Below are 23237 nucleotides of genomic sequence, written 5' to 3'. Positions count from 1 at the left end.
TCGCAACTGACACTCTGGGAGGCCAGTAGGCTCGCACTCTGGGCCTCCAACGCAGCTATTCTCTCACCATGACCCGCGACAAGCTCTAAGATGTGTGGTTTGGTTCAATTTAAGCGCGAGATCAGCATTCACAGCCTCTTGACGATTAATAAAAGCGGTAAGCTTTTCGTCAGACCTGTCGAAGATGGCAGTGAACTTTTTGTCTAACGCGTCAAATTTTTTGTTAGTTTTCTCAATCTTAGATAGAATGGACCGTAGCAATTTGTCAGACTGCTATTGTGCACCTGAGGGGGAAGCCATGTTCGAGAAGTCGAACGATTGCACCCTGTTATCGGCCTGTGGCGTAAGCGGAATATCCGATGACGTTGCCAGAGCTTTACAGCAATGGTCCGTGTATTTGGTCACGGAATAAGGCTTGATGCAACCGGGATGAAATAATTTTTTGCACTCACACTCGACCAAAACAGTCGCAATCGACTTTTTGCACTTAAAGCACGCGCGCTGCATAAGTAATACGTTGAGCAGGTAAGGGAGCCGAACCAGAGAAATGCAGTACAGCAGTCCAGAAGGTAACGGATTGTAGTACGTTCGGAAGCCCTCAGATGGTAACAAATTGTAGTATATCCTGAAGTTCACGGATGGTAACTTATACGTGAATCCAGGTGCAAGAGATAGGAAAGCGCAGAGATAAGAAAAGCAGGAGCATGCGCAGCAAGAGTCACGTCAATCCCAGAATGATGAGGCAAAAGTGAGGTTAGAATAAGCAGCGACACTATACCTCGAGATATCCAGGACAGCAGTTGCAAGGAAAGAAAGATGTAATATCTATCCTGACAAGCAACAATAGACCTGCTCTGTCCTGCAACAAAAACAGCCCGGAGGCAGCTTACGGCAGAGATGGAGTTCGCCGAACACAGAGCAAGGAAACAAGGCAACGTGCGGTACTCACCGAGAGAGAGAGAGTATTTGATAGGTCTCCGTAGCCAATCGCAGCAGCGGCAGCCGGTCGCTGGGTGTACGTGGCAGCGGTCGCCGCCGGGGTTACCGCGTATCCCACTTGCCCGGTTTGATATTCGGCGGCTCTGGTCGCCCCATATTGCGTCCCTCGCTGCAATTCTTACTGCTACTGATTTAGCCGCTTTTGATACCACGTTCTTATTTCGGCAGGTGGCAGAACGCTCTCCGCGGCTATTTCGCCGACTTCGCTTTCGTCAGGAAAATTAGCTTCATCGAGATCGAGATACGTCCACAATAATTTTTGCTGCTTTAATATTTTTTTTTACGGCTCGCTGGCCGTGCTAATTTTGGTTCAGTAGTAGCATTGCTAAAATCTAAAGGGAAATCTTCAGGACTAGTATTAGAGCCAAGGAACCCCCTCAGGGGACGACCAACCGCGCCCCGACGCCACAAGGGGCTCGTGGAACTCATTGCGGAGCAATGAGACCAGAGTCCCAACAGCAGCAGGCGACAGACCCACGACCGGCCGACCCCAGGGGAGAACCCACAGCCAAGAGGAACGGGCGTCCCGAGACAGGAGGAAGGGTTCGCAGGAAGAACGCAGAGCCCCAGGCACCCCCGGGAGGAAGCGAGCGCCGGCCGCCCCCACAGCCGCGAATCCCCCCCAGAGATCCGGGAACGTCGCCAAAGGAGACGCACCGGACCCCGGGAGGGAAGCGGCCCAGAGAACGACCGGCGCACGCTCCCCCCCTCCAAGAGATATCCAGGAGAGTCCACGCTGGACCCACGCCGGATAAACAAAATAAGATCGAATCTCGTAGCGCACGCAGACGCAATTTACAATAATTTCGAAGGAGTTAATCCTAAGGCGGAGGATTGTCTTTCGCTGCAGGTCCCGATTTCGAGCTCTAGACCAGGTTCTTCTCGCATCAATCGCAATTCTCCTGAGGCGCGCGATCTCTTGGTTCCACCAATATGTCTTGCCTTCCCGGCACTGAGCACGTGGTACCGCCACCTCGCAAGCATTTTTTATGCTCCGGTGAATCCATTTATCGGGCTTGTACCGAATCATATATTCGTCGTCGCGAGGGGTAACTGCACAAGTCCACTCAAGCACCTCTTTGTACAGTTCCACATCCGTGTTACGAAAACTCCAACGCGGAGCTTGATTGATGGGATCTCTCAATGAGAGGTCAGTGATGCTAAAGATAACGTAAGCGTGATCTGAGAGTGACTCAATATAGTCACGAACTGTCCAATGCTGAATCTTTCTCATCAGGCCTGGAGAGACCCAGGTGAGGTCGATAATAGAACTGCCTTGAGCGGACATAAAGGTAGGTGTATTCCCAGTGTTTGCGAGACGAACGTCGGTTTGAGCCGCCCAATCCTCAAGTAGATCGCCTTTAAAGTCTTGGAAATGAGAACCCCAAAGTCTCGCATGCGCATTAAAGTCACCACAAATGAGTAAATTTTGGTTGTTCAGGATGCCAGAGCACAACGTGGTAAGTTCGTCTCGATAAAGTTAGTATATTCGTTATAATCCACGTTGGGAGAAAAGTAACAGGATGCCATGTAAATATTGCCGTATTTAAGGGGGTATTCTACTCTAGAACACGCTTTTTTCGGGATTTTTTTACAAGAAACCAGTGAAAATTGTTAATATCAGCTTTTGTAGGCTATTCAATAAGGACGACTGTGTGCGTGGCGAGGTGGGCAGGAAAACACAAGGATTTATAGAATGCTCTAGATACTATATTTATTCTTTATACACTGTCAACTCAAACACGTCTGAACGCGACGAGACTGCGAGCTCTTCTGTGCTCACACAACGACCGCACGTACGCGTGGCGCCCCGAGGCTCGCGCCACTCGGGAGCTGCCCTCTAGAAGGGCGGGAGCACGTCGCTCGTTCAAAGCCCAGCTTCTCATACTCCCTCCCTTTGTGCGAGCAATTCGTGTTCTTCTAATTTTCTTCTTTATCTGTAACATATCAAAAATCAGTTATCGAGTAAAATTGATCTCTAATTCTGTTCAAACTCTACATTCATTATATTGTCTCTTAGATATGCAAATGCTTCTAAAGGTAAAGGTTTTGTTATAATGTCTGCCAAGTTCTCTTTGGTCTCAATCCATTCGACTTTCACCTTCCCTTGATCAACACACTGTTTGATAAAAGCTCCATGAGTGTCAGCCATATGTTTTCTGTTTCCAGTTTCTTCTCTTTCTTCTAAGTTTTTCTTTATTTCTTTTAAGTTATCATCAAACATTTTGAGTTTGTGACTTCCATCCTTCTTAGTGCAGTTTTCTGCTGCTCTGTTATCACACCAGATTGTTGCAGGCAAGAATGTTTTTCCAACAACATATCTGAGCGACTTGTCTAATGAGATTACTTCTTGACAGGCCTCACTCATTGCTAGATACTCTGCTTGACAGGTAGAGAGTGTGACATATGTCTGTTTATGACTTCTCCATGCTATCACATCTCCAAATACTTTGATTATATATCCTCCAGTGGATGTAGAATCAATGCAATCTCTGAAACTAGCATCTGTCAGCGACTCTAACTCATCTGTTTTACCTTTAAACATCAATCCTCTATTTGCAGTTCCTCTAAGATATCTGAAGACTCTTTTTACATCTTGCCAGTCTTCTTCCGTGGGCTCTAGTTGTCTTCTTGCTAAGTAGTTCACTGCAAAGGCTATATCAGGTCGTGTAGCATTTGCCAGATACATTAAACTTCCTATAGCTTCTCTATAAGGTACTCTTTTAATTTCTTCTCTAACACTTTTTTCTTCTAATTTACTCTTTCTATTTTTATTGCTCACTTTTCTGGTGACCATAGGAGTGCTCTGAGGCTTGCATTCATTCATATGAAACTTTTCTAATATGCTCTCAGTATATCGCGTCTGATGTGAATGTACATATATCTTTCTTCTTTATTTCGCTCTATTGATCTTCCCAGAAAGTTCTTTGGTTCTCCAAGATCCTTCGTCTCAAATGTTTCACTCAACTTCTTTTTGATTTCTTCTAATTTCTCCTGGTCATTACTTGCAACCAACATGTCATCTACATAAAGTAGTACGATCACTATTTTGCCTTCTTTCCTCCACGTGAATAGGCATGGCTCATGTAGGTCGTTCTCTAATCCAAGTTTCTTAGCCTTTTCTGAAAATCTTTTATTCCATCTTTTCGGACTTATCTTCAATCCGTATAAAGCTCTATTTAATCTACACACCTTAGTCTTCTTGGTGTTTTTATTTAGTTCTACTCCCTCTGGAATTTCCATATATATTTCATCTTTTTCTTCTAGAACTCCATTTAAAAACGCAGTCTTAACATCTAGCTGACTAGCGTATAAGTTATATTTATTTATTATTGCCAATATAGATCTAACCAGTGACAGTCTGGAAACGGGTGCGTATCTCTTTTAAATCATACACGTTTCTATCTTTACAACCTCTGATCACAAGTCTTGCTTTGAACCTGGTAGATCCATTTGCCTCTAATTTTCTTTTAAATACCCATTTTGAATCTATTATATTAGGTCGTCTTTCATCTAATTTCTCTAATGGTCTATCGACAAGTTCCCACACTTGATTAGCATACATAGATTTAAGTTCCTCTTTGACTGCAATTTTCCAATTCTCTCTTTCGTTACTTGATATAGCTTCTTCATAAGTAACAGGCTCTCTATTCAACGATGCCATAAGGCATTGATGTAATTCATCTTCATTCTCTATATTCCGTTGAATATTTTTCACATTAATATAATTAGCAAAGCTAACATCTTCTATTTTTTTCCGCACATCAGTGTCTCCATTATCTTCTAGTTTTCTTTTAGTTTTACTTCTAGTCATTGAAGCTTCACTTTCCTTTCGTGCGTCCTTCTGCTTCTGTTCGTCTAGTTGTGTTGTTTGTTTTCTCGGTCTACCTCTTTTCCTTTTCTCAGGAATCTCTAGTTTTTGTTCTCCCTTTTCCTCATCCTCTACAAATTCTTTCATCCAATTTTTATCTAAGTCTTTTTCTTCTTCTGTTTGGCTGTTTTGATATACATTTTTATATGTTATCTTTTCATTAAATCTAATGTGTCGGGACTCTATAAATTTTCTTGTGCTTGGATGCCAGAGTATATATCCAGTGTCAGTATATCCTACCAACACACCTCTAATAGCTCTCTTGTCAAATTTCGACGTAGGCTTTGGTACTCTTGCATATCCAATGCATCCAAATCTCTTTATTTGCTCGAAATGACAACTTGTTTCTGATGAGAACTTCTTAAAGGGGATCTCATACTCTATAGTCTTATGTGGAGATCTGTTGTACGCATGCACAGCAGCGTCAACTGCCAACTCCCACATACTCTTTGGTAATCCCGAGTCGAACATATATGTTCTTATTTTCTCTTGCATTGTTCTGTTGAACCTTTCTGCAACTCCATTATGTTCCGGAGTGTACGGTGGTGCATATATGGCTTCTATCTCTTTTCTCTTTTTAACACTTCTTTAAAAGCACCTCCCGTAAATTCCTTGCCTTGATCTGATTTCACATAGCATAGCTTTTCTTCTTTTCCTAGTAGATTTCTGGCGGATATTAGGTATTTCTCTAGAGCCTCTCCCGATTCATCTTTCGTCTTCAAGGAGTAAGCTTTCGCTAATCTAGAATAATCGTCTATAAAGGTTATTATAAACCTCTTTCGTCCTGGATAAGATGTAGGTTTTATTGGACCCATGATATCCGTATGTATCACCTGTAGTGGTCTCTGTGCTCTATTTCTGTTTTCTTTAAACGGCAATTTTGCCATCTTTGCCATTATACAGACTTCACACTCTAATATGGAGTTATCAAACTTAACTGTCTCTAATCTCTTTTTTACTTTTTGTAGCTGTCTTAAATAGTTTAACGACGCATGACCTAATCTAACATGCCATAACATCGCCTTATTTATTTTCTCTAATTTCTTTACTTTTTCAATTACTGAGCTTTCACACATTTCCCTGCCGAAAATGTTCGATTAAAACCGATTAAAAAGATAGTAATCCGAATCGATCGGGATTTCTGCACCGAAAATACGGTATTAAAACCGATTGAAAATAGTCAAATCAAATTTAGTACGTTTCAGGCGGATTTGATATACATCCACTTAAATCCGAAATTATACGATTTCATGAGCTATAATTAAATCGGTTTTAATGCGATGTGAATCTGTCGGAGGATGACAAAAGTAATCCGAAATTCTATTTTACGAACATTTAAATCGGTTTTAATGCGATGTGAATCTGTCGGAGGATGACAAAAGTAATCCGAAATTCTATTTTACGAACATTTAAATCGGTTTTAATGCGATGTGAATCTGTCGGAGGATGACAAAAGTAATCCGTTGCAATCCGAAATTCTATTTTACGAACATTTAAATCGGTTTTAATGCAATGTGAATCTGTCGGGGGATAACAATATAAAAGTAATCCGTTGCTATTCGAAATTTCACGATTTTGCGGATTACATCGCGATAGACAATTAAATCTGTTTTAATGCAATTGATTTAGCTAGAATTTACCATAGTCAATCCATAGGCAAAAATAATTTTTTTAAATAAAACATTCTATCATTTCGCATTGCAGATAAAAAGTAAATCGATTTTATGTAGTGTGAGTAGGATTTGCTGTTATCATGAGTCACAATAAAGCTGTTTAAAATAAAATCTTTATTTCTTTCTCAACTGCATAACACTTACAAAAGAAATACAATTTGAGCGTTAACCTTTAAGTGGTTATTATTTATTTAGGTATTAAATTTTTCAAATTAAAATTCCATCTTATTCTTAATTTTTTCAAAATAAACATAAAATTTTTCGCTATTAAAACATTAATATATTTAAAAGAACAAACTTTTCTGACCATTATGATGAATACATTTCGGGTGAGCAATCGTAAAGACGAGAATCTTGGTCATCCTCAACAACATTTACGTCTTCTTCCTCGCTTCGTTCATCACTCTCTTCGCTGGTTTTACTTTTCTTGTTTTTGTTTTTATCGCTGTTTTGCCGTCGCTTTTTCGAATTGCTGTCGGTGACTTTTTCATGCGAACTTTTTTTGAAATCAGCAAGTTTTTTCCCCACGTTATAATAAAATTTCGATAATTCTCTCGTAGTATTGTCTTTGTGAGGAGCGTTAGCAAATTGCTTTTTGTACGTGTTATTTATCCAATGCTTGTATATATCTAAACAAAAATAAAAATGACAATATATCGTACTTTAGCTCAGTACTCTATGTTCTTAAAAACAAAACATATTAAAATAACAGTATTCTCAAACGATTATTATAAAACGATTACCGATTACTATAATATTCCATTAATGTGTGTGTGTGTGTGTGTGTGTGTGTGTATGTTTGTTGTGGTTATATAATAAACGTTACATTCTTATATATTTGTACTGATGTTATACGTTGTACAATCAAACACGTTTTACCTTCACAAGCCCCCAGTTTTTTTTCGTCCAGTTTATTGCATGGTCTTTTTTCACCGTGTCGTGCACTAGTGTATCCTGTAACAGTGCTAGTCATGAGCAATTCATCATCGAAAACAGGGAAAATAATATTACTTGCAAATTGGCGAGGAGTTTTCGACGAGTTGCACACTCTGTGGATATAGTGGATTTTACTAATCCACTCGTTTCGCCCAATGTGGATCTGTAATACATACATTTTTATTTTATTTTATTTTATTTTTATTACTGAAGCCCAACAGTTTTACAACCAATAACAGGGCTACTATATACAGAGGTGCGCAACATAGTAGAATAACAAAGAATAAGAGATAAGAAATAAAAAATAACAGCGTAAGAATAAAAAAAGAAAATGAGAGTGGAATGCAATTACGTTAAGCTGCATATGATGAGTCAAAATAACGTTTCAATGCATTAGAAAAACTGCTGAACGTATCGGCAAATACATCTAGGCGGACAGAAGACTTCGCACATTCATTCTCGATTATATTAAATCCTTCACTTAAGTAATACATGGGACATGATCGAGTCCAAGCTGAATTGGAGGCACGCGCGTAAAAGGAATTATAAGACCGTGACGAGAGTCTCGGAACTGTAAAATTCAGATCGGAAAGTAACAGGGGTGCATTAATAAATCCATTAACTAATTTAAAAATAAAAAGTAAAGAATAAAATTTACGTCTGTCATTAAGCGACCATTCATTGAAACGCGCTAATAGTGAGTCATGATTAAATCCCTGAGGGGGATAGGTTCCATCAGATTTCCACGCCATAAATTTCAGAAATCGGCGCTGACAGGATTCAAGAGCATCAATATGCTTATGAAGCGATGGAAACCACACAAGACATCCATATTTTAGCTTGGACCTTACAAGTGAATAATATAAGACCTTAATAGGCGAAGTTGAACAAAAGTTTCGACATATCTTCATAATAAAACCCATCATTTTAGACGCAGATGCGACCATATAATCAATTTGAGGATTGAAAGACAATTTGTTATCAATGAAAACACCAAGGTCTTTAAAAACGTTAACTCGCTGTAGGCAAACTCCATTTATGGTGTAATCGAATATGATGGGGTCATTTTTACGTGATATCGTCATTACAACACATTTCCCTGAATTCAGAGAAAGCTTAAAAAGATCACACTGCGAGACGAATTTATCAATATTATTTTGTAAATTCACACAATCAGCAATCGAAGCAATTGGCAAAAATAATTTCGCATCATCCGCGTAAAAAAGGTAGAAACAATTAAGAGGAACTGCAATATCATTAATAGAAATAACAAAAAGTAAAGGTCCTAGGTTGGAGCCCTGTGGCACACCAGAGGACGGACAAAAAGGATCAGAGCTGACACCATCATATACTACTGCGTGAGATCTATTTTGTAAATAGGACTCGACGGTACGAACGATATTGCAGTGTAGGTCAAGTCGCTTAAGCTTAGATAAGATAACACCGTGATCTAAAACATCGAACGCTTTGCTGAAATCAGTATAAATAATGTCTAATTGACCACAAACCGCAAGTGAGTTACAAGCTATTTGAAGAAAAGTAAGTAGGTTTGTAGTCGTTGACCGTCCAGATACAAAGCCATGCTGACAATCGCTGAGAATGGGCAGGAACGCTCGCATAATTATGGCATATAAACATTTCTCGAAGATTTTCGAAAAATTACATAAAATAGTGATAGGCCTGTAGTTATCAATGATCTCACGCGCACCCTTTTTAAACACAGGCGTGATACGAGCTTTCTTCCAAACGGGTGGAAAGTGGCCAATGCTAATTATTAAATTACATACATGAGTCAACGGTAAACTAAAATATAACCAGCAGTGTTTGATTATGGAGGCAGAAATGCCGTCCAAGCCTGCAATTAACTTATTCGGAAGAGAGCGGATAGCTTTTCTCACTGCATCCAGGGTGATAAATTCCCCAGCCACAGTCACATTAGCGCAGCACACACTATCAATCCAAAAGCTATTATTACCAATGTAAACAGAGCTGAAGAAATCCCTGAATGCATTAAGAATATTCTTTGGGCCGGTAATTTCAATATCATTTCGGTACATAACTTCAGGTATACGCTTCGCCTTATTCGATTAGTTAACAAAAGACCAGAAGGATGCAGGAGAGGATGAGATGCAGTTTTCAATACGTGAAATGTAGTCCTTATGCGCATTTACAATTTGATGCTTTAGCTCGTTCCGAATAGCTTTATAATTATCCAGATCATCGGTACGACCCGATCGTTTTGCTTTTAGCCTGTATTTATCCTTAGATTTAACCAATAATATAATATGACGTGTAAACCAAGAGGGATAACTCAGCGCAATACGCCTTGGTTTAAATTTAGGCACACAAATCTCAAAAAGCTCGAATATGGTTCTATAAAATTCATGGCAGGCATCATCAACATTTAGGGAGCGAAATACATTTTCCCAAGTACAGGACATTAAATTATCTATTAATTTGGGCAAATCACAGCGTTTAAAGTTGAAAGAGGGATCTGTACAGGACTCAGATCTTGCATCATTGAGAGTAATAATTGAACGCTCAGTAAAATAGATTTCGATGTATAGCGAAGGGTGATACGGATCCTCGGGTACGATAGAAAATTTTGAGCGCACGACTGATACATATAAGTTTGATAGCACGAGGTCTAGCAGTTTATTTTTATTATTGACAATCTGACTGTATTGAGTTAAGTTGTAGAAATGGAGAAAAGCAGACGTTGCAGCGTGTAGTGGGTTGAGGACAGAGAAATTTATAAAGCTCGGTATATTGAAATCACCAAGCACTAAAATACGCTTGTTCCAGAGTTTGCGAAGACTCATGATGTAGTCATACAGGGTTTGATACACCGTAAGTTTATTGTTAGGTGAAATATAAAAAAGTATGATATAAAAAGGCTTATGCAGTGACTCCACTTTTACACAGATAATGTTTATGTCAGACAGCTCAGCAGGATAGTTCAATAATGGAAAGAGCATCGACTTCAAGTTAGATCTAATTGCGAGTAATACACCACCGCCGATACGATCTACACGATCATTACGATAGACAAAAAAGCATTGGGAATCAAAAGCCTCGTGAGAATGTACCGACGAGCTCAACCAGGACTCGGTGATTGCAACAATATCATATGAGAGAATGTCGGGGGAAGTTAAGAATGTATTAAGTTTGGAATTCATACCCCGTACATTTTGATAATAGACAGATAAAATTATTGGCGATCTCTTTGAGCTGCGTCCTTGATTCGAACTATCAAGGGAACTTCTCCCCTGTAAACAATACGTAGATTGGTTTCTCCGCTGCTGATTCTCTCGTTCAGGAGTACCTTCAGTTTCTTGTACTCTGCACGCTGAGCTGGTGTCCAATCGTGAGCCAATATCGGTGTCTTCGTTGATGGATTGGTCCCCTGACTTTGCTGAAGTGATGAAGTAATGGTGACATTCCTCGCCATCACGTACTGGGCCCATATCTCGTTCATTGCAGCCTCCGATGTTCCGAGTATCTTTAGGGGACGTGTGACATTAGCTATCTGTTTACCAATTCTGACAGCTTTCAGAGAGGAAGTGTCCACATCATTAATCTTCAGCAATTTCTTCAAATTCTCTACATCCTCAATTATACGCTTGTCACGGTCCACCGCAGTTGACTCAACGATATTAAAGGCAATTAAGTTCTTTTTACAAGCGATGCGGTCACTGTACTCCTTAATGACTTCGGACATTGTTAGAGAATGAGAATTCTTGATCGTACCTTCAATGACAGAGACTCTCTTCTCAATCGTAGTAAAACGTTTATCAATCGCAGCCTCGAGTCTCGATTGATTGGCAGCAAGGTCATCTAACGAAGACTTTAGTGTTGACGTGGATGCTTGTACAAACTGCGTAATTTTGGCAGTTTGCCTTTCCAGCAACGCAGCAATATCCACCTGTTGCGATTGGCCAAGGTTCTGCGGGTTAATATCAGTATTGGGAGTCCCAGGTCTTGAGCCACAACATCTATTGACAGCTCCAGATGAATTCTTACTAGAGCTCTCAAAACAGCTTGGATGGTAGTGAACGCCGCAGCCCGGACATTGTGAAGATGCATTGGCAATAGGAATAGACTTGGAATCAGGACCACAGCGATAGCATATCCTTTGAGACTTTAACACTTCCCTTGACACCCTGGCGTTATCCTTGTACGATGCCATCTCAGAATTATATCGTTATTCGTGCACACCCGTACCAGTGCAGTTCATGAGACAACACGTGGCGACAGAGGTTAGGTTGTATTTCCACCTCAGATTTATTCACACAACCAGCTTCCAAAAGTCACAAGAATTATGTACAGTCTTACAGAAAAAATTCTGCTAGCCGAATACGTCAACAAAATATTATATAAATACGCTAAATTGTTTTAAACTTCAATTGAATAGGAGCACTAAGATGCACGTGCACACCAGTAGATAACTTGTAAGCAAATTCATTCAATACATTAATTTTTGATACCATAATGAACAAGTTTTATAAATAACATTATACATGGAAAAGCCTGTACTCATTACCATCCCATTAGACTGTTTTGTCCCAATTGGTGGAAAATTATTTTCATACTGCATGTTGATATTAGCAGTCAATATGGTTTTCAGCGTTGCTGTAAAAATTAAAATGTTTTGATTATTTTTATCTACCGTAATAACGATAAAAAAAAGTACAAGACTCTGCTCAGACAGCACATATGTGTAAAAGATAACTAAAAAGATGATTTAAAGACGTTTTATTGTCTTTTATACATCTTTAAGATATCTTTTGGCCTTTCTGTGCTATATCTGGGTATAGCCGTACAGAATGTAATATCACTTATTAGCGCATTTATTATACTTAAAAAATTTCAGATATTTTTATAAACTGACAAAAAAGAAGTCATAATTTTGCACAACTTTTCTTACCTTCGCATTCGTTAGATTTATCGATCAACGCCGCTTGCAGTCGTTCGTTTAGTTGTCTTACATTTGTCAATTCGGACATTGTTACCTCCAGCTTTTGTTTCAATTCTTTACGTTCATTTCGTAATCTGTCATTGCGTTCTTGTAATTCTTCAATCCGTGATTGTAATTTCGAGATTTTGTCAGGAAGCAACGATTTTTTTTTCTTTTAACTGTAAAAAACGAGTACAAAAATTCAAGTATTATAAATGTATATTGTATTACTAGCTACTATATATAGTAGTACTATATGTATGCATTTTTCTCTCGGTGTAAGCAATCATATTTTTTTAAAATAAATATTTTACACGATACCTTCGTATCATTACACACTAACTGACGCCCAGATTTCGGTTCATTTTCACGTTCAACCAGTGGACTCTTTAAAGTAAAGTAAAAATTGGTTAATATAAGTTAATTTTTGGTTAATTAGATTAATTAAAAGAAAACTAAATATACCGAACAATTATACAAATTATAAACATTTACTATAAGCGTATTATAAAAATTAATTACAATAAAAAATAACTTCTTAGCTGGAAAATTTTGAAAAACGTTAGTTATCTTCGCACAAAAATGTCGCAATGTATAAACGTTTAAAAACGACTTTTAAAATATTTTGAGATACACTAATTGCAGTATAAAATGAGTACTTAGAAAACAATGCATGATGAAAGCATTGATGAAATTATAATATACCTCTGAAATATGGTTGTCTACATCAGTGGTGCTTTCTTGATATTTAGAAATCTATAAAGACACAGTCATATAAATTCCAATTGAACAATAGTGTGTAAAATAATAAATTGTGCAAATAAAATTAAATACATTAATGTTTTAAGAACAGTGTGTGGTCAAAATGCAGAAATTACTAATTATTAATTAAATATGTACCCTCGAATCATTCGCTTGTAATGCATCGTTTGCTTCTAATTCGATCGTCTAAAAAGTAACGTGATAGAATACATTTTAGTTTTTAATATTTACTTCAATTGTCAAAGAATTAAATACCAATCAACGTACCTTTTCATCGTTGCATCCTCCCAACGATTGATAGCTCTACATGTATTTAAATTGTAATATTACATTTCTTAATTTATCAATTCTAAGATCTAATAGCAGAAATATTGAACAGTACCTTTGAATGACTGAGATCTGACGCGCAGCTTTCTTGACGTTGAGAATTCTAAAATGTCACGTGACATATACTTCATTAAACATGTTCAATAATAACTTTCGTAACAAATTATAAACATTCAATACTACATTTTTGCCTTCGCGTTCATTTCAAATATTATTATTTATCTGAACATGCAAAAAATATATTGTAGTTATAGAAATAAATAGGGTTATTAAATTCTAATAATTTATTTGTAATATATTTATAGCGTTTTTCACTGGCAGAGCTAGTGCGCACTCAGTACACATTAAAGCCGTTGTACACTGATTTAATCTCTAATATTTAAAGTAAAATGCAAATATTTCGATAAAATACCCAGTACATATTTTACCAAATAGTGCAATAAAGAATATTGAGGATTTCATGATTTAACCCGTTTAGGTATATTAAACATCCACTTTACGTTGGTTTGTGTACGACGGCTTTAATACGTGTGTGAAGCTAGCATCTCAAGTGTTAGCATCTCACAAATAAACTGCAAATTCACTTGCATCCAGCATAGTTAAAACATTCTGATGAATTTACTATTAAAATCGCGTTTTTAAGAAATAAGATGCTAACTTCCAAAAACACCTGATAGCATCTCATCGCATTTCGAATACAGATCACGGAGGAGTAAGATTCCATAGAGTTCTCCAGGCTAAACACATTCTGTCAATAGTTCTGACGATTAAACTCCGTAGAAAATAATTTATAATTACAAAACCCATCTGATTACATGTGTATGAAGCTGGGGTGGAAACTCACTAATTGTTTACAGTTCTAGAGTTTTTCTATGAGTTAAACAAATAGTTCCGACCATTAAGGGGATCCTAAAGCCGTCTGTAATACCGGCTTTTTTTCTTAGCACTAATCTTTTAATTGACTTTATAGAAATGCAAAATTCTTGTCTAGAATTAAAGTACGCATCAAAATCTAGGTCATGGTGGTCAAATTTATATCGAAAACGAAAAAAAATTAATATTTTTGTTAATTTTTGGTATACGTAACGACAATATTTGCTTTGTACAAAAATTCCACGATAAATATCCACAAAATTAGACCGGCATGACCTAGGGACAACATTTAAGAACAATATCGTGCAATTAGATCTAAGATTGAAAACCTAGAAAAAAAGATTACTTTATATAACTTTTATATGTGCAAAAGCATATTCAGGTTGACAGGATAAGCAATATTGCGTGTGGCAAGAGATGGCGCAGTAATCGAACAAAGACAGATGCCTCTCGTTAGACAAGGACAGATATAGATATATGACAAGAAAACAGAATTAGAAATGTTGACATTACCGACGTCGAGGAAGTTCAGCCTTCACTTTAGGATCCCCTTAAAGCAAAGTGATTCAAACAAAAAGTTGACTAAGACGACAACTTCACGCTGCGTCCCAATTTGTCTTACAGCAGTTCCCTTACTATATCTCATCAGATTTTGATTTGCAGTTAAAGACGAGTTCTATAAAGAGTTCTGCAGTTTAAAACCAAAAACATCGATTAAAATAACGTAAAAAACTAACGAATATAGTGTAACAAATATATCAAGTTGAACAATTTTTCAGAGTTCTGGCTTTTCCAAGATAGTTCTGTATAATTATGAATACATTTATACATTTTTTAAAAAGTTCTAGTCACTATCAACGTTGTGTTCTCAAAAAAATTAATACTGCTCGGAAAGTGCATTTTAAGAGAGATAAAGGTGCAACAACCTGTCTTCGAAGCGCGGATCGAGCTCGCGGTTGGCCGGGGTTCGAAGGAGGTGCGGAGAAGCAGACGGAGAGCGAGGTTAGCGAAATGAAGGCGCGTCTCGGTTACAAGAAAATAGTTAAATTTATTCTATGATAGTTACAATTTGCGCTCGCGGCATTTACATAGATCGATGCGTGCGAGGCGACGTTGGTTTGGTCGCGGGCGGCGCGGGGTGACTCGCGGTATGTGCGGGGCGGAGCCGCTGCTTTTTGGTATTCGCGCGGACCGAATCGCGTGACGGCAGGTATCGGCACGGGCGGCGCCGGTTTCCCGGCTGGCGCGGCCCGGAGCGCGGAAAAATGGCGCGAAGCGCGGCGGCGATATGGATCGCGAAGCGTGGATAACGCGGCGGAAGCGGGTCGTCGGCCGAGACACACTCGGCGAGGGCAGAGAATGCCAGAGGCGCTCTACCGTCTTGTCCGGACAGGCTTCGGATGATTTGGAAGATGAGAAGCTGGTCCTTCGCCGAGACACACTCGGTGAAGACAGAGAATGCCGGAGGCGCTCTACCTTCGTATCCGGACGGCTTCGGGTGATTCAGATAGGAGCGAAAAGCTGGTCGCTAGCCGAGACACACTCGGCGAAGACAGAGAATGCCGGAGGCGCTCTACCTTACGTTCGGATTAGCTTTCGTGCGGGAATTCAGGATCGGTGTTGTCTGGAAGACGGATGATCGGGAATCGTGCTCTGTGCCAGCGACGCCGGGCTTTTATACGCGTCGCGGCGTGGTGGGGGTAGCGACGGCGATCGCGAGCGCCGGGCCGGTGCGGCGGAACGATCGGGGATCGCGGCGCCCCGACGCCGTGATCGCGTTCGGCGGTCTTCGGCCGCCTTCGGCACCGCTCGGCGCGGTGAAGCGGTTGCCGCGTTTAAGTCCATTCGCGGACTTCCTAACGTATGATATGATTAAAAAATACGCTGGGCACATCGTGCCCGTTCTTCACCCCGCGGGTGGTCGGCGGGGTGGTCTCGGCGTGCTGTTCTTGCCGGAACGATGCATGTTTGGGGGTGCATCGTTACAAAGGTGCTGGTCGATATTCAATAGTTCTAGTAAAAAAATAACACAACATTGGTAGTACCCAGAACTCTGTAGGAAATTGTTAAATACGTTTAGAACTGTGCGAAAAATATTTTACGATCACTAGAACTTTCGAATATCGACCAGCATCTCACCCTTATCTGTATTAAAATGCATTTTCCAGGCAGTATTAATTATTTAAAAAATAACACAACGTTGATAGTGCCCAGAACTTTTTAGGAAATTGTTAAATATGTTTAGAACTGGATAAAAAATATTTTACGATGACTAGAACTATCGAATATTGACCAGCATCTCACCTTTATCTCTCTTAAAATGCACTTTCCGAGCAGTATTAATTTTTTTGAAAACACAACGTTGATAGTGTTTAGAACTCTTTAAAAAATGCATAAATGTATTCATAATTATACAGAACTATCTTGGAAAAGCCAGAACTCTGAAAAATCGTTCAGCTTGATATATTTGTTACACTATATTCGTTAGTTTTTACGTTATTTTAATTGATGTTTTTGGTTTTAAACTGCAGGACTCTTTATAGAACTCGTCTTTAACTGCAAATCAAAATCTGATGAGATATAGTAAGAGAACTGTTGAAAGACAAATTGGAGACGTAGCGTGAAGTTGTCGCCTTAGTCAACTTTTTGTTTAAATCACTACTTTTGCTTTAATGGTCGAAACTATTTGTTTAAGGTGATTCGATGGCTACAACAAAATGCAGAGAATTTCATGAAATTTTAATATGTTGTTCTGCAATGCAAAATAGAATTATGTGAATTTTTTGGGAATTTTTCATCGTCCTGTTTTGAAAAAAATCTACTCCAAAAACCTAAAAAGTACAATTTTAGGAGTAGATTTATTTCAAAACGGGACGGTGAAAAATTCCCAAAAAATTCACATAATTCTATTTTGCATTCCAGAACAACATATTAAAATTGCATGAAACTGGCTGCATTTTTAACATAGGTTCTTATGGTTTTTATGGGAAATGACATATTGCATATACCTTCAGAATGAAATAAGTGCAAGAAAAAATGCAAATGATAAAGAAAAAGAAATTTGCACATGTAACTTAATAATTTACAAATAAATGAGCGAAAGAAAGGGGAAGGTTGCCGCACATTTCGTAGAAAAATTAATTATTAAAGCATAAATTGCTTGATTTTTCGTCTGCATAGACTGTCATGGTCGTGAACGACGTGAACAGCTGCACGCATTATACACGCGGCGACCAATCAGAGCAATCCCCTTCATTCCCACTACTTCAAACGCTAGTGCGCTGTTTCCAGAACCCCTGCGTCCCACTACTCCCTCCGATGAAGCCATCGAACCTCCTTAACTCATAGAAAAACTCTAAAACTGTAAACAATTAGTGAGTTTCCACGCCAGTTTCATACACATGGGATCAGATGGGTTTTGTAATTATAAATTATTTTCTACGGAGTTTAATCGTCAGAACTATTGACAGAATGTGTCTAGACTGGAGAACTCTATAGAATTTTACTCCTCCGTGATCATGTACTCGAAATACGATGAGATGCTATCAGGTGTTTTTGGAAGTTAGCATCTCATTTCTTAAAAACGCGATTTTAATAGTAAATTCATCAGAATGTTTTAACTATGCTGGATGCAAGTGAATTTGCAGTTTATTTGTAAAATGCTAATACTTGAGATGCTAACTTCACACACGTAGCTTTAATGTGCACTGAATGCGCACCAGCTCTGCCAGTGAAAAACGCTATTAAAAATATTGTGCAATACCTCCAAATCAGTGCCCCCTTGTAATGCTGATTCTATACCTTCCGTCGGCTGTGTCTCAGGAAATAGTGGATTCCAAAATCCTTTTAAGACAAAAAAGATTACATTTTATATAATAACATTTTATACAATTATATATAATTATATTTTTTATATTGTATCACAAAAGTGATGAGAAATTATAATATAACATTATAAATATACCTTCTGGTGTTTTAGGTCTCTCGTACTTGTGCCGATGTCGCGAGCATTGATTCTTTCGCTTCTGCAATTCGTCTTTTGACAGCGATAAACTCTCGTAATACTAAAAGATCACATACAGAATGAGAAAAATTAATACTTGTTTATAAAGAAAATATTTCCTTTATGTGTACATATTTTGTGTAATTATATTTTGATATATACTTTTTCACATTGCCAACAGTCCCGACCCTCCAGCTTTGCTCTGTCAGCTTTGCGTCGCATATTAATTTGCTCTGCCTCCTTGTTACACTCAGATTTCTTCAATCAAAGTTTCCGATTAAAATTGTAATATATTTACACAGTTAAAATATTGTACATTTTTTATACCCGATTTCGTATGATTTTAATATAAAAGTTGTCATAAAGCTTTAGAAAACTGAGCAAATTAAGGCGTTTTTAAGGCGTTTTTTTGTGAAGATAGCCGGATATAACCGTCAGACCCCTCCGCCGGCTTTGTGCATTTTCAATAATTTTTTTAGAGATGTTGCCACCAAAATTTTCACTTGGCTTTTTTTGGGTGGTATGTGTTAGCACTATACTTGTTAGTAAAAAAGACCCAGCTTTTATAGTATGACTTGAAAATAATTATTTTTAATTATTTTTAATTAAGCCTGGCGACTAATTCCCCCCGAGCAATCAAACTGGCAATTTATTTGCATGTTCCTGAGTGATCAATTATCAATATCCGATAAAAATTAAGACTTATACTATGACTTAAAAATCCGTTTTTTTTCTCACCTGCGTACTTCTAAACCCCCTAAGTACGGCCAGCCAGGTGTTCGGATTATCGAAGGAGAGTCGTCCACGCAGGTTATAACGGAAAATCGTGATTTATAAAATCACTTGGCCAAAAGTGTCGTCAGCTCTCCGTCTATAAAACAAGACAAAAAAGTAAAAAAAACCACAACAATTATATAATAAAAAGTAATAAAGAAATACATAAAGTTTGCAGAATACATTATCGTAATAAAAAATGAAACATCAAAAATAAAATGCAATAATATTTTCTGTCTTATAATATAAAAAGTTCTATTTTATTGCTTAAAATGTAGATTAATAAATATTTAATTAAATACTTATTTAGATACCTACAAATAATTTTTATTTATATTTGTAACATTAATATGCAATTTTTTTCTTTTATAATTAAAAAAAAATCGTACAAATTTAGAATAAAAAAATGTCACAAAAAGATTGATATTAGAAGTTAATAATAAATAAGAACAAGCGGACTTCAGTATTCAAAGCACAAATTGATCCAGAATAAGTCAAATAATTTCATTTATCCAAAAAATTCTACACCCCTCACCTCCGATTTTGATGAACTTAAGCTCAATCGACGCGTTTTTGCACGAAACGAAAGAATCTGGCAGAAAAAAGTGTCGCTCTGCCCCGCGACGCGAGATATTAATCGTTAAAGTTGACAGAAATCAGGTTATGATTCCGACGACATGTAGCAACACTGAACGTGCCCTGCGGCCACATGCGCATGCTCAGTGGTCGCACGCGCATGTAAAAATGCGCCAATTTTAAATGAATCAATCGTGCAGAATAACCAATTAAGCATCTCGATTCAAGCAGTTAGGTCTCACGCTGGGAGTTTCATTAGTTTAATTATGCGTGGGAAGCACACACACACACACAACGGGGGGGTGCGAGGGGGGGCCTTCGGCCCCTCCTTCCCCCGCACTTACCCCGCCGGTAGGCTGCGTAGACCTCGCTTTACAACATAAAGTACATGCTAAGTTGTAAAACGAAATTATAAAGTACATGCATGGGGGAGGGTGCAGGGGAGAAAAGCCTTTCTGTTCACGTGCGCTCACGCATGTAAGCCCCCTTGCACTTTTCCATGCATGTGCTTTATAATTTTGTTTTACAACTTAGCATGTACTTTATGTTGTAAAGCGAGGTCCACGCAGCCTACCGGCGGGGTGGGTGCGGGGGAGGGGGGGCCGAAGGCCCCCCCCTCGCACCCCCCCGTTGTGTGTGTGTGTGTGCTTCCCACGCATAATTAAACTAATGAAACTCCCAGCGTGAGACCTAACTGCTTGAATCGAGATGCTTAATTGGTTATTCTGCATGATTGATTCATTTAAAATTGGCGCAGTTTTACATGCGCGTGCGACCACTGAGCATGCGCATGTGGCCGCAGGGCACGTTCAGTGTTGCTACATGTCGTCGGTATGACAGGAATCATAACCTGATTCCTGTCAACTTTAACGATTAATATCTCGCGTCGCGGGGCAGAGCGACACTTTTTTCTGCCAGATTCTTTCGTTTCGTGCAAAAACGCGTCGATTGAGCCTAAGTTCATCAAAATCGGAGGTAAGGGGTGTAAATTGAATAATTACCATGGGTTTATATAAAAACTATGAAAATTCATATGAGTACAATGTATCTCCACGCACATCAGCAATATGGGAAACTCTTGCCATAGCTCGACATTGTAATATTGAAGGTGAGTAAATGTCATAATCTGCACATGATGAATTGTGCATTAATATTATGTGCATTAATGTGATTTCATTTGTTTGTAAAACGCACTTTCTTGGAAAATGAAAACAGTACAATAATAGTTTTATCGGTTATGACCCAGTGAGCAAAATGTGTGCAATAGGCCAGCAGATTGGCAAGCAAATTCATTTACATTATTAACTACTTATAAATTTAAATTATAATATAGTAGTAAATAATGCATAAATTAATAACATATTTCCAAAAACAGTCCAAAAATCAATAAAACAAAAAAACCATTTGGCCGTACTTTAAAAACAAAACGGTATCTTTGCCGTACGACTTTGACGCATCAAGGACTGCTTAAAATTTTAAGAATTTTATTTATCGAACATCATTAATAAAATCATATCAAGAAATATTTGTTGTATGAAGTAATTGTAAGAGACATTTTTTCTTAAAACTATCTAAAGTTTCCGAAACAATTGTAATTGTAAAAATATTGAATATATTGCATGTTTATAACAGTTATTATAAATTGTTGTAAATAATTGTTAAATATTATAGTAAATAATTTATTAAAAATGCATATTGTGTTGTATCTTGTCACGCGTAATTTACTACTTTTTCTTTGTTTATGTAGGCACGTTTCCAATAAAATGTAAAAAAAATGTGTACATTATTAAATTTTGTCAATTATAAAAATAATATTTTGGTTACAAATAAATAAAGTATACTTAAGAAATTAATAAAATATTTGGATACTGCTAATATATCAAAAAGTTAAGAAAATATTACATATAAACTTCAGCAATATTTTTTTCATTTCTGATATTCACTTCATCTATTTACAACAATCGCTTAATTCTTATAACTGGGTTTACTCTACATTACAATTCAAAATTATATAATTCTTGTACAGATAATATTGGAGTTCATGTAGGCATCAGAAATGCTGCTTGTACTAAAGACGATTGCAATAATTCTGCCGAACAACTTGGGGATTACAGCGAGAGATCTGATAATGTTACGAATAACATTACCATGCAGTATTCCCCATGTACATCAAACACAGCAAGAAATGAAGAAGATAATGACGACACAATTAACAGTAATAATAAATTTAACAGTAGTGACATGGGTTGCATCGACGATGAAAATGTAATAAATAACGAAGAAAGTATAGATGATAGAATAACGGACGACTGTGACGACAACGAAAGTGAAACGAGGAAAAAAGCAGCAGAAGATGAAGATAGTTATACTACCGGAAGCGATGTGGATGACAACTATGAACGTATTGAGGAGCAAACGAGTGAAGAAGACGATATCCCATTCGACGATATTGTATTATTTGTAGAGTCCAATTTAACAATACGAGACATAATGATATTAGTCGTCGCATTTTCGCTCCGATTTAAGCTGTCAGACGTTGGGAAATCTGCGCTTATAAACATGATAAAATTATTGGCCGGGCCAAAATTTGAAAAAATTAATATTTCCAAATACACTTTAGGTAAAGCATTCGATCCACCAGACGACAAAATAGTTTATCACTATTTCTGCGACAAATGTCATACCAAAATTATATATTCGACGTCAAGGAATAAATTTATAAAACAATCAGTAACGTGTGACTCTTGTAAAAATAAACATGTAATTTTATTGACATCCAATAATTACTTCATGTCAATTGATTTAAGATATCAATTACAAATGCTTTTTTCTCATGAAGCAACCAAAGCTGAGATATTCGATTTTATTTCATCAAAAAGTAATTGTCATGCAAATAACTTTAATATTATAACAGATATTTACGACAGTGAAATTTATAAAAATATTTCGAAAGATGTTAATTTGATAGTAGCATTCAATTACAGTACTGATGGCGCTCCTTTAACTAAAAGTGGAAAACGAGGGTTTTGGCCACTACAAATAATTTTAAATTGTTTACTACCTAAGAGTAGGTTTAAATACGTTCTTTTAGCCGGGCTACTAATGTGCACTCACGAACCGAACAGTAAATTATTGGACTTGTATTTTTTAAAATTCAATGATCAAGTTTCTTACCTTTACAATAACGGTATTACTGTTCGTGATCTTGATAATAAAAAAATTCTTGTGAAATTCTGCCCCTTAGCGTGTTCCGTTGATTCCGTCTGCCGCCCAATCATGCAAAACAGAGTACAGTTTAACGGAAGATATGGCTGCAGTTGGTGTTACCACCCCGGAGAATACATCGCAGATATACATGGAATAAGATATCCCATACGTGAACATGATCCACCTTTACGAACTGCTGACACTCATCACAAGAATGTTCAAGTTGTGCGTGACTTAAAGAAAAGCAGTAAAATGGGCGTACGAGGTGATATCTCAGTA

The 23237-nt window shown here is 37.7% G+C and overlaps 2 protein-coding genes and 1 pseudogene across 2 annotated transcripts; 1 reads left to right on the top strand and 2 right to left on the bottom strand.

Annotated features, from left to right (window-relative positions):
• Positions 1-2977: 2977 nt before the first annotated feature.
• LOC139825262 (uncharacterized) lies at positions 2978-3688 on the bottom strand. Its single transcript, XM_071797842.1, has one exon. It carries the CDS (start codon positions 3686-3688, stop codon positions 2978-2980), a length of 711 nt encoding a protein of 236 aa, XP_071653943.1.
• A 3164-nt stretch (positions 3689-6852) lies between these two features.
• LOC139825261 (uncharacterized) lies at positions 6853-18862 on the bottom strand. The gene is made up of 12 exons (XM_071797840.1): positions 18842-18862; positions 18564-18659; positions 18363-18462; positions 18162-18241; positions 13581-13628; positions 13466-13501; positions 13337-13384; positions 13142-13192; positions 12407-12608; positions 12023-12111; positions 7423-7642; positions 6853-7172 (listed from the first exon to the last, which is right to left on the bottom strand). The coding sequence occupies exons 1-12, from the start codon at positions 18860-18862 to the stop codon at positions 6853-6855; spliced, it is 1311 nt and encodes a 436-aa protein (XP_071653941.1).
• Positions 18863-20753: 1891 nt separating this feature from the next.
• Positions 20754-22816, top strand: LOC139808528 (uncharacterized; annotated as a pseudogene).
• The last annotated feature ends 421 nt before the right edge of the window (positions 22817-23237 follow it).

The sequence above is a fragment of the Temnothorax longispinosus genome, chromosome 2 (genome assembly GCF_030848805.1).
Source record: "Temnothorax longispinosus isolate EJ_2023e chromosome 2, Tlon_JGU_v1, whole genome shotgun sequence".
In the NCBI taxonomy this organism is placed as follows: Eukaryota; Metazoa; Arthropoda; class Insecta; order Hymenoptera; family Formicidae; genus Temnothorax; species Temnothorax longispinosus.
The sequence above is the reverse complement of the archived record's forward strand: the minus strand, read 5'-3'. Positions and strand labels throughout refer to the sequence as shown.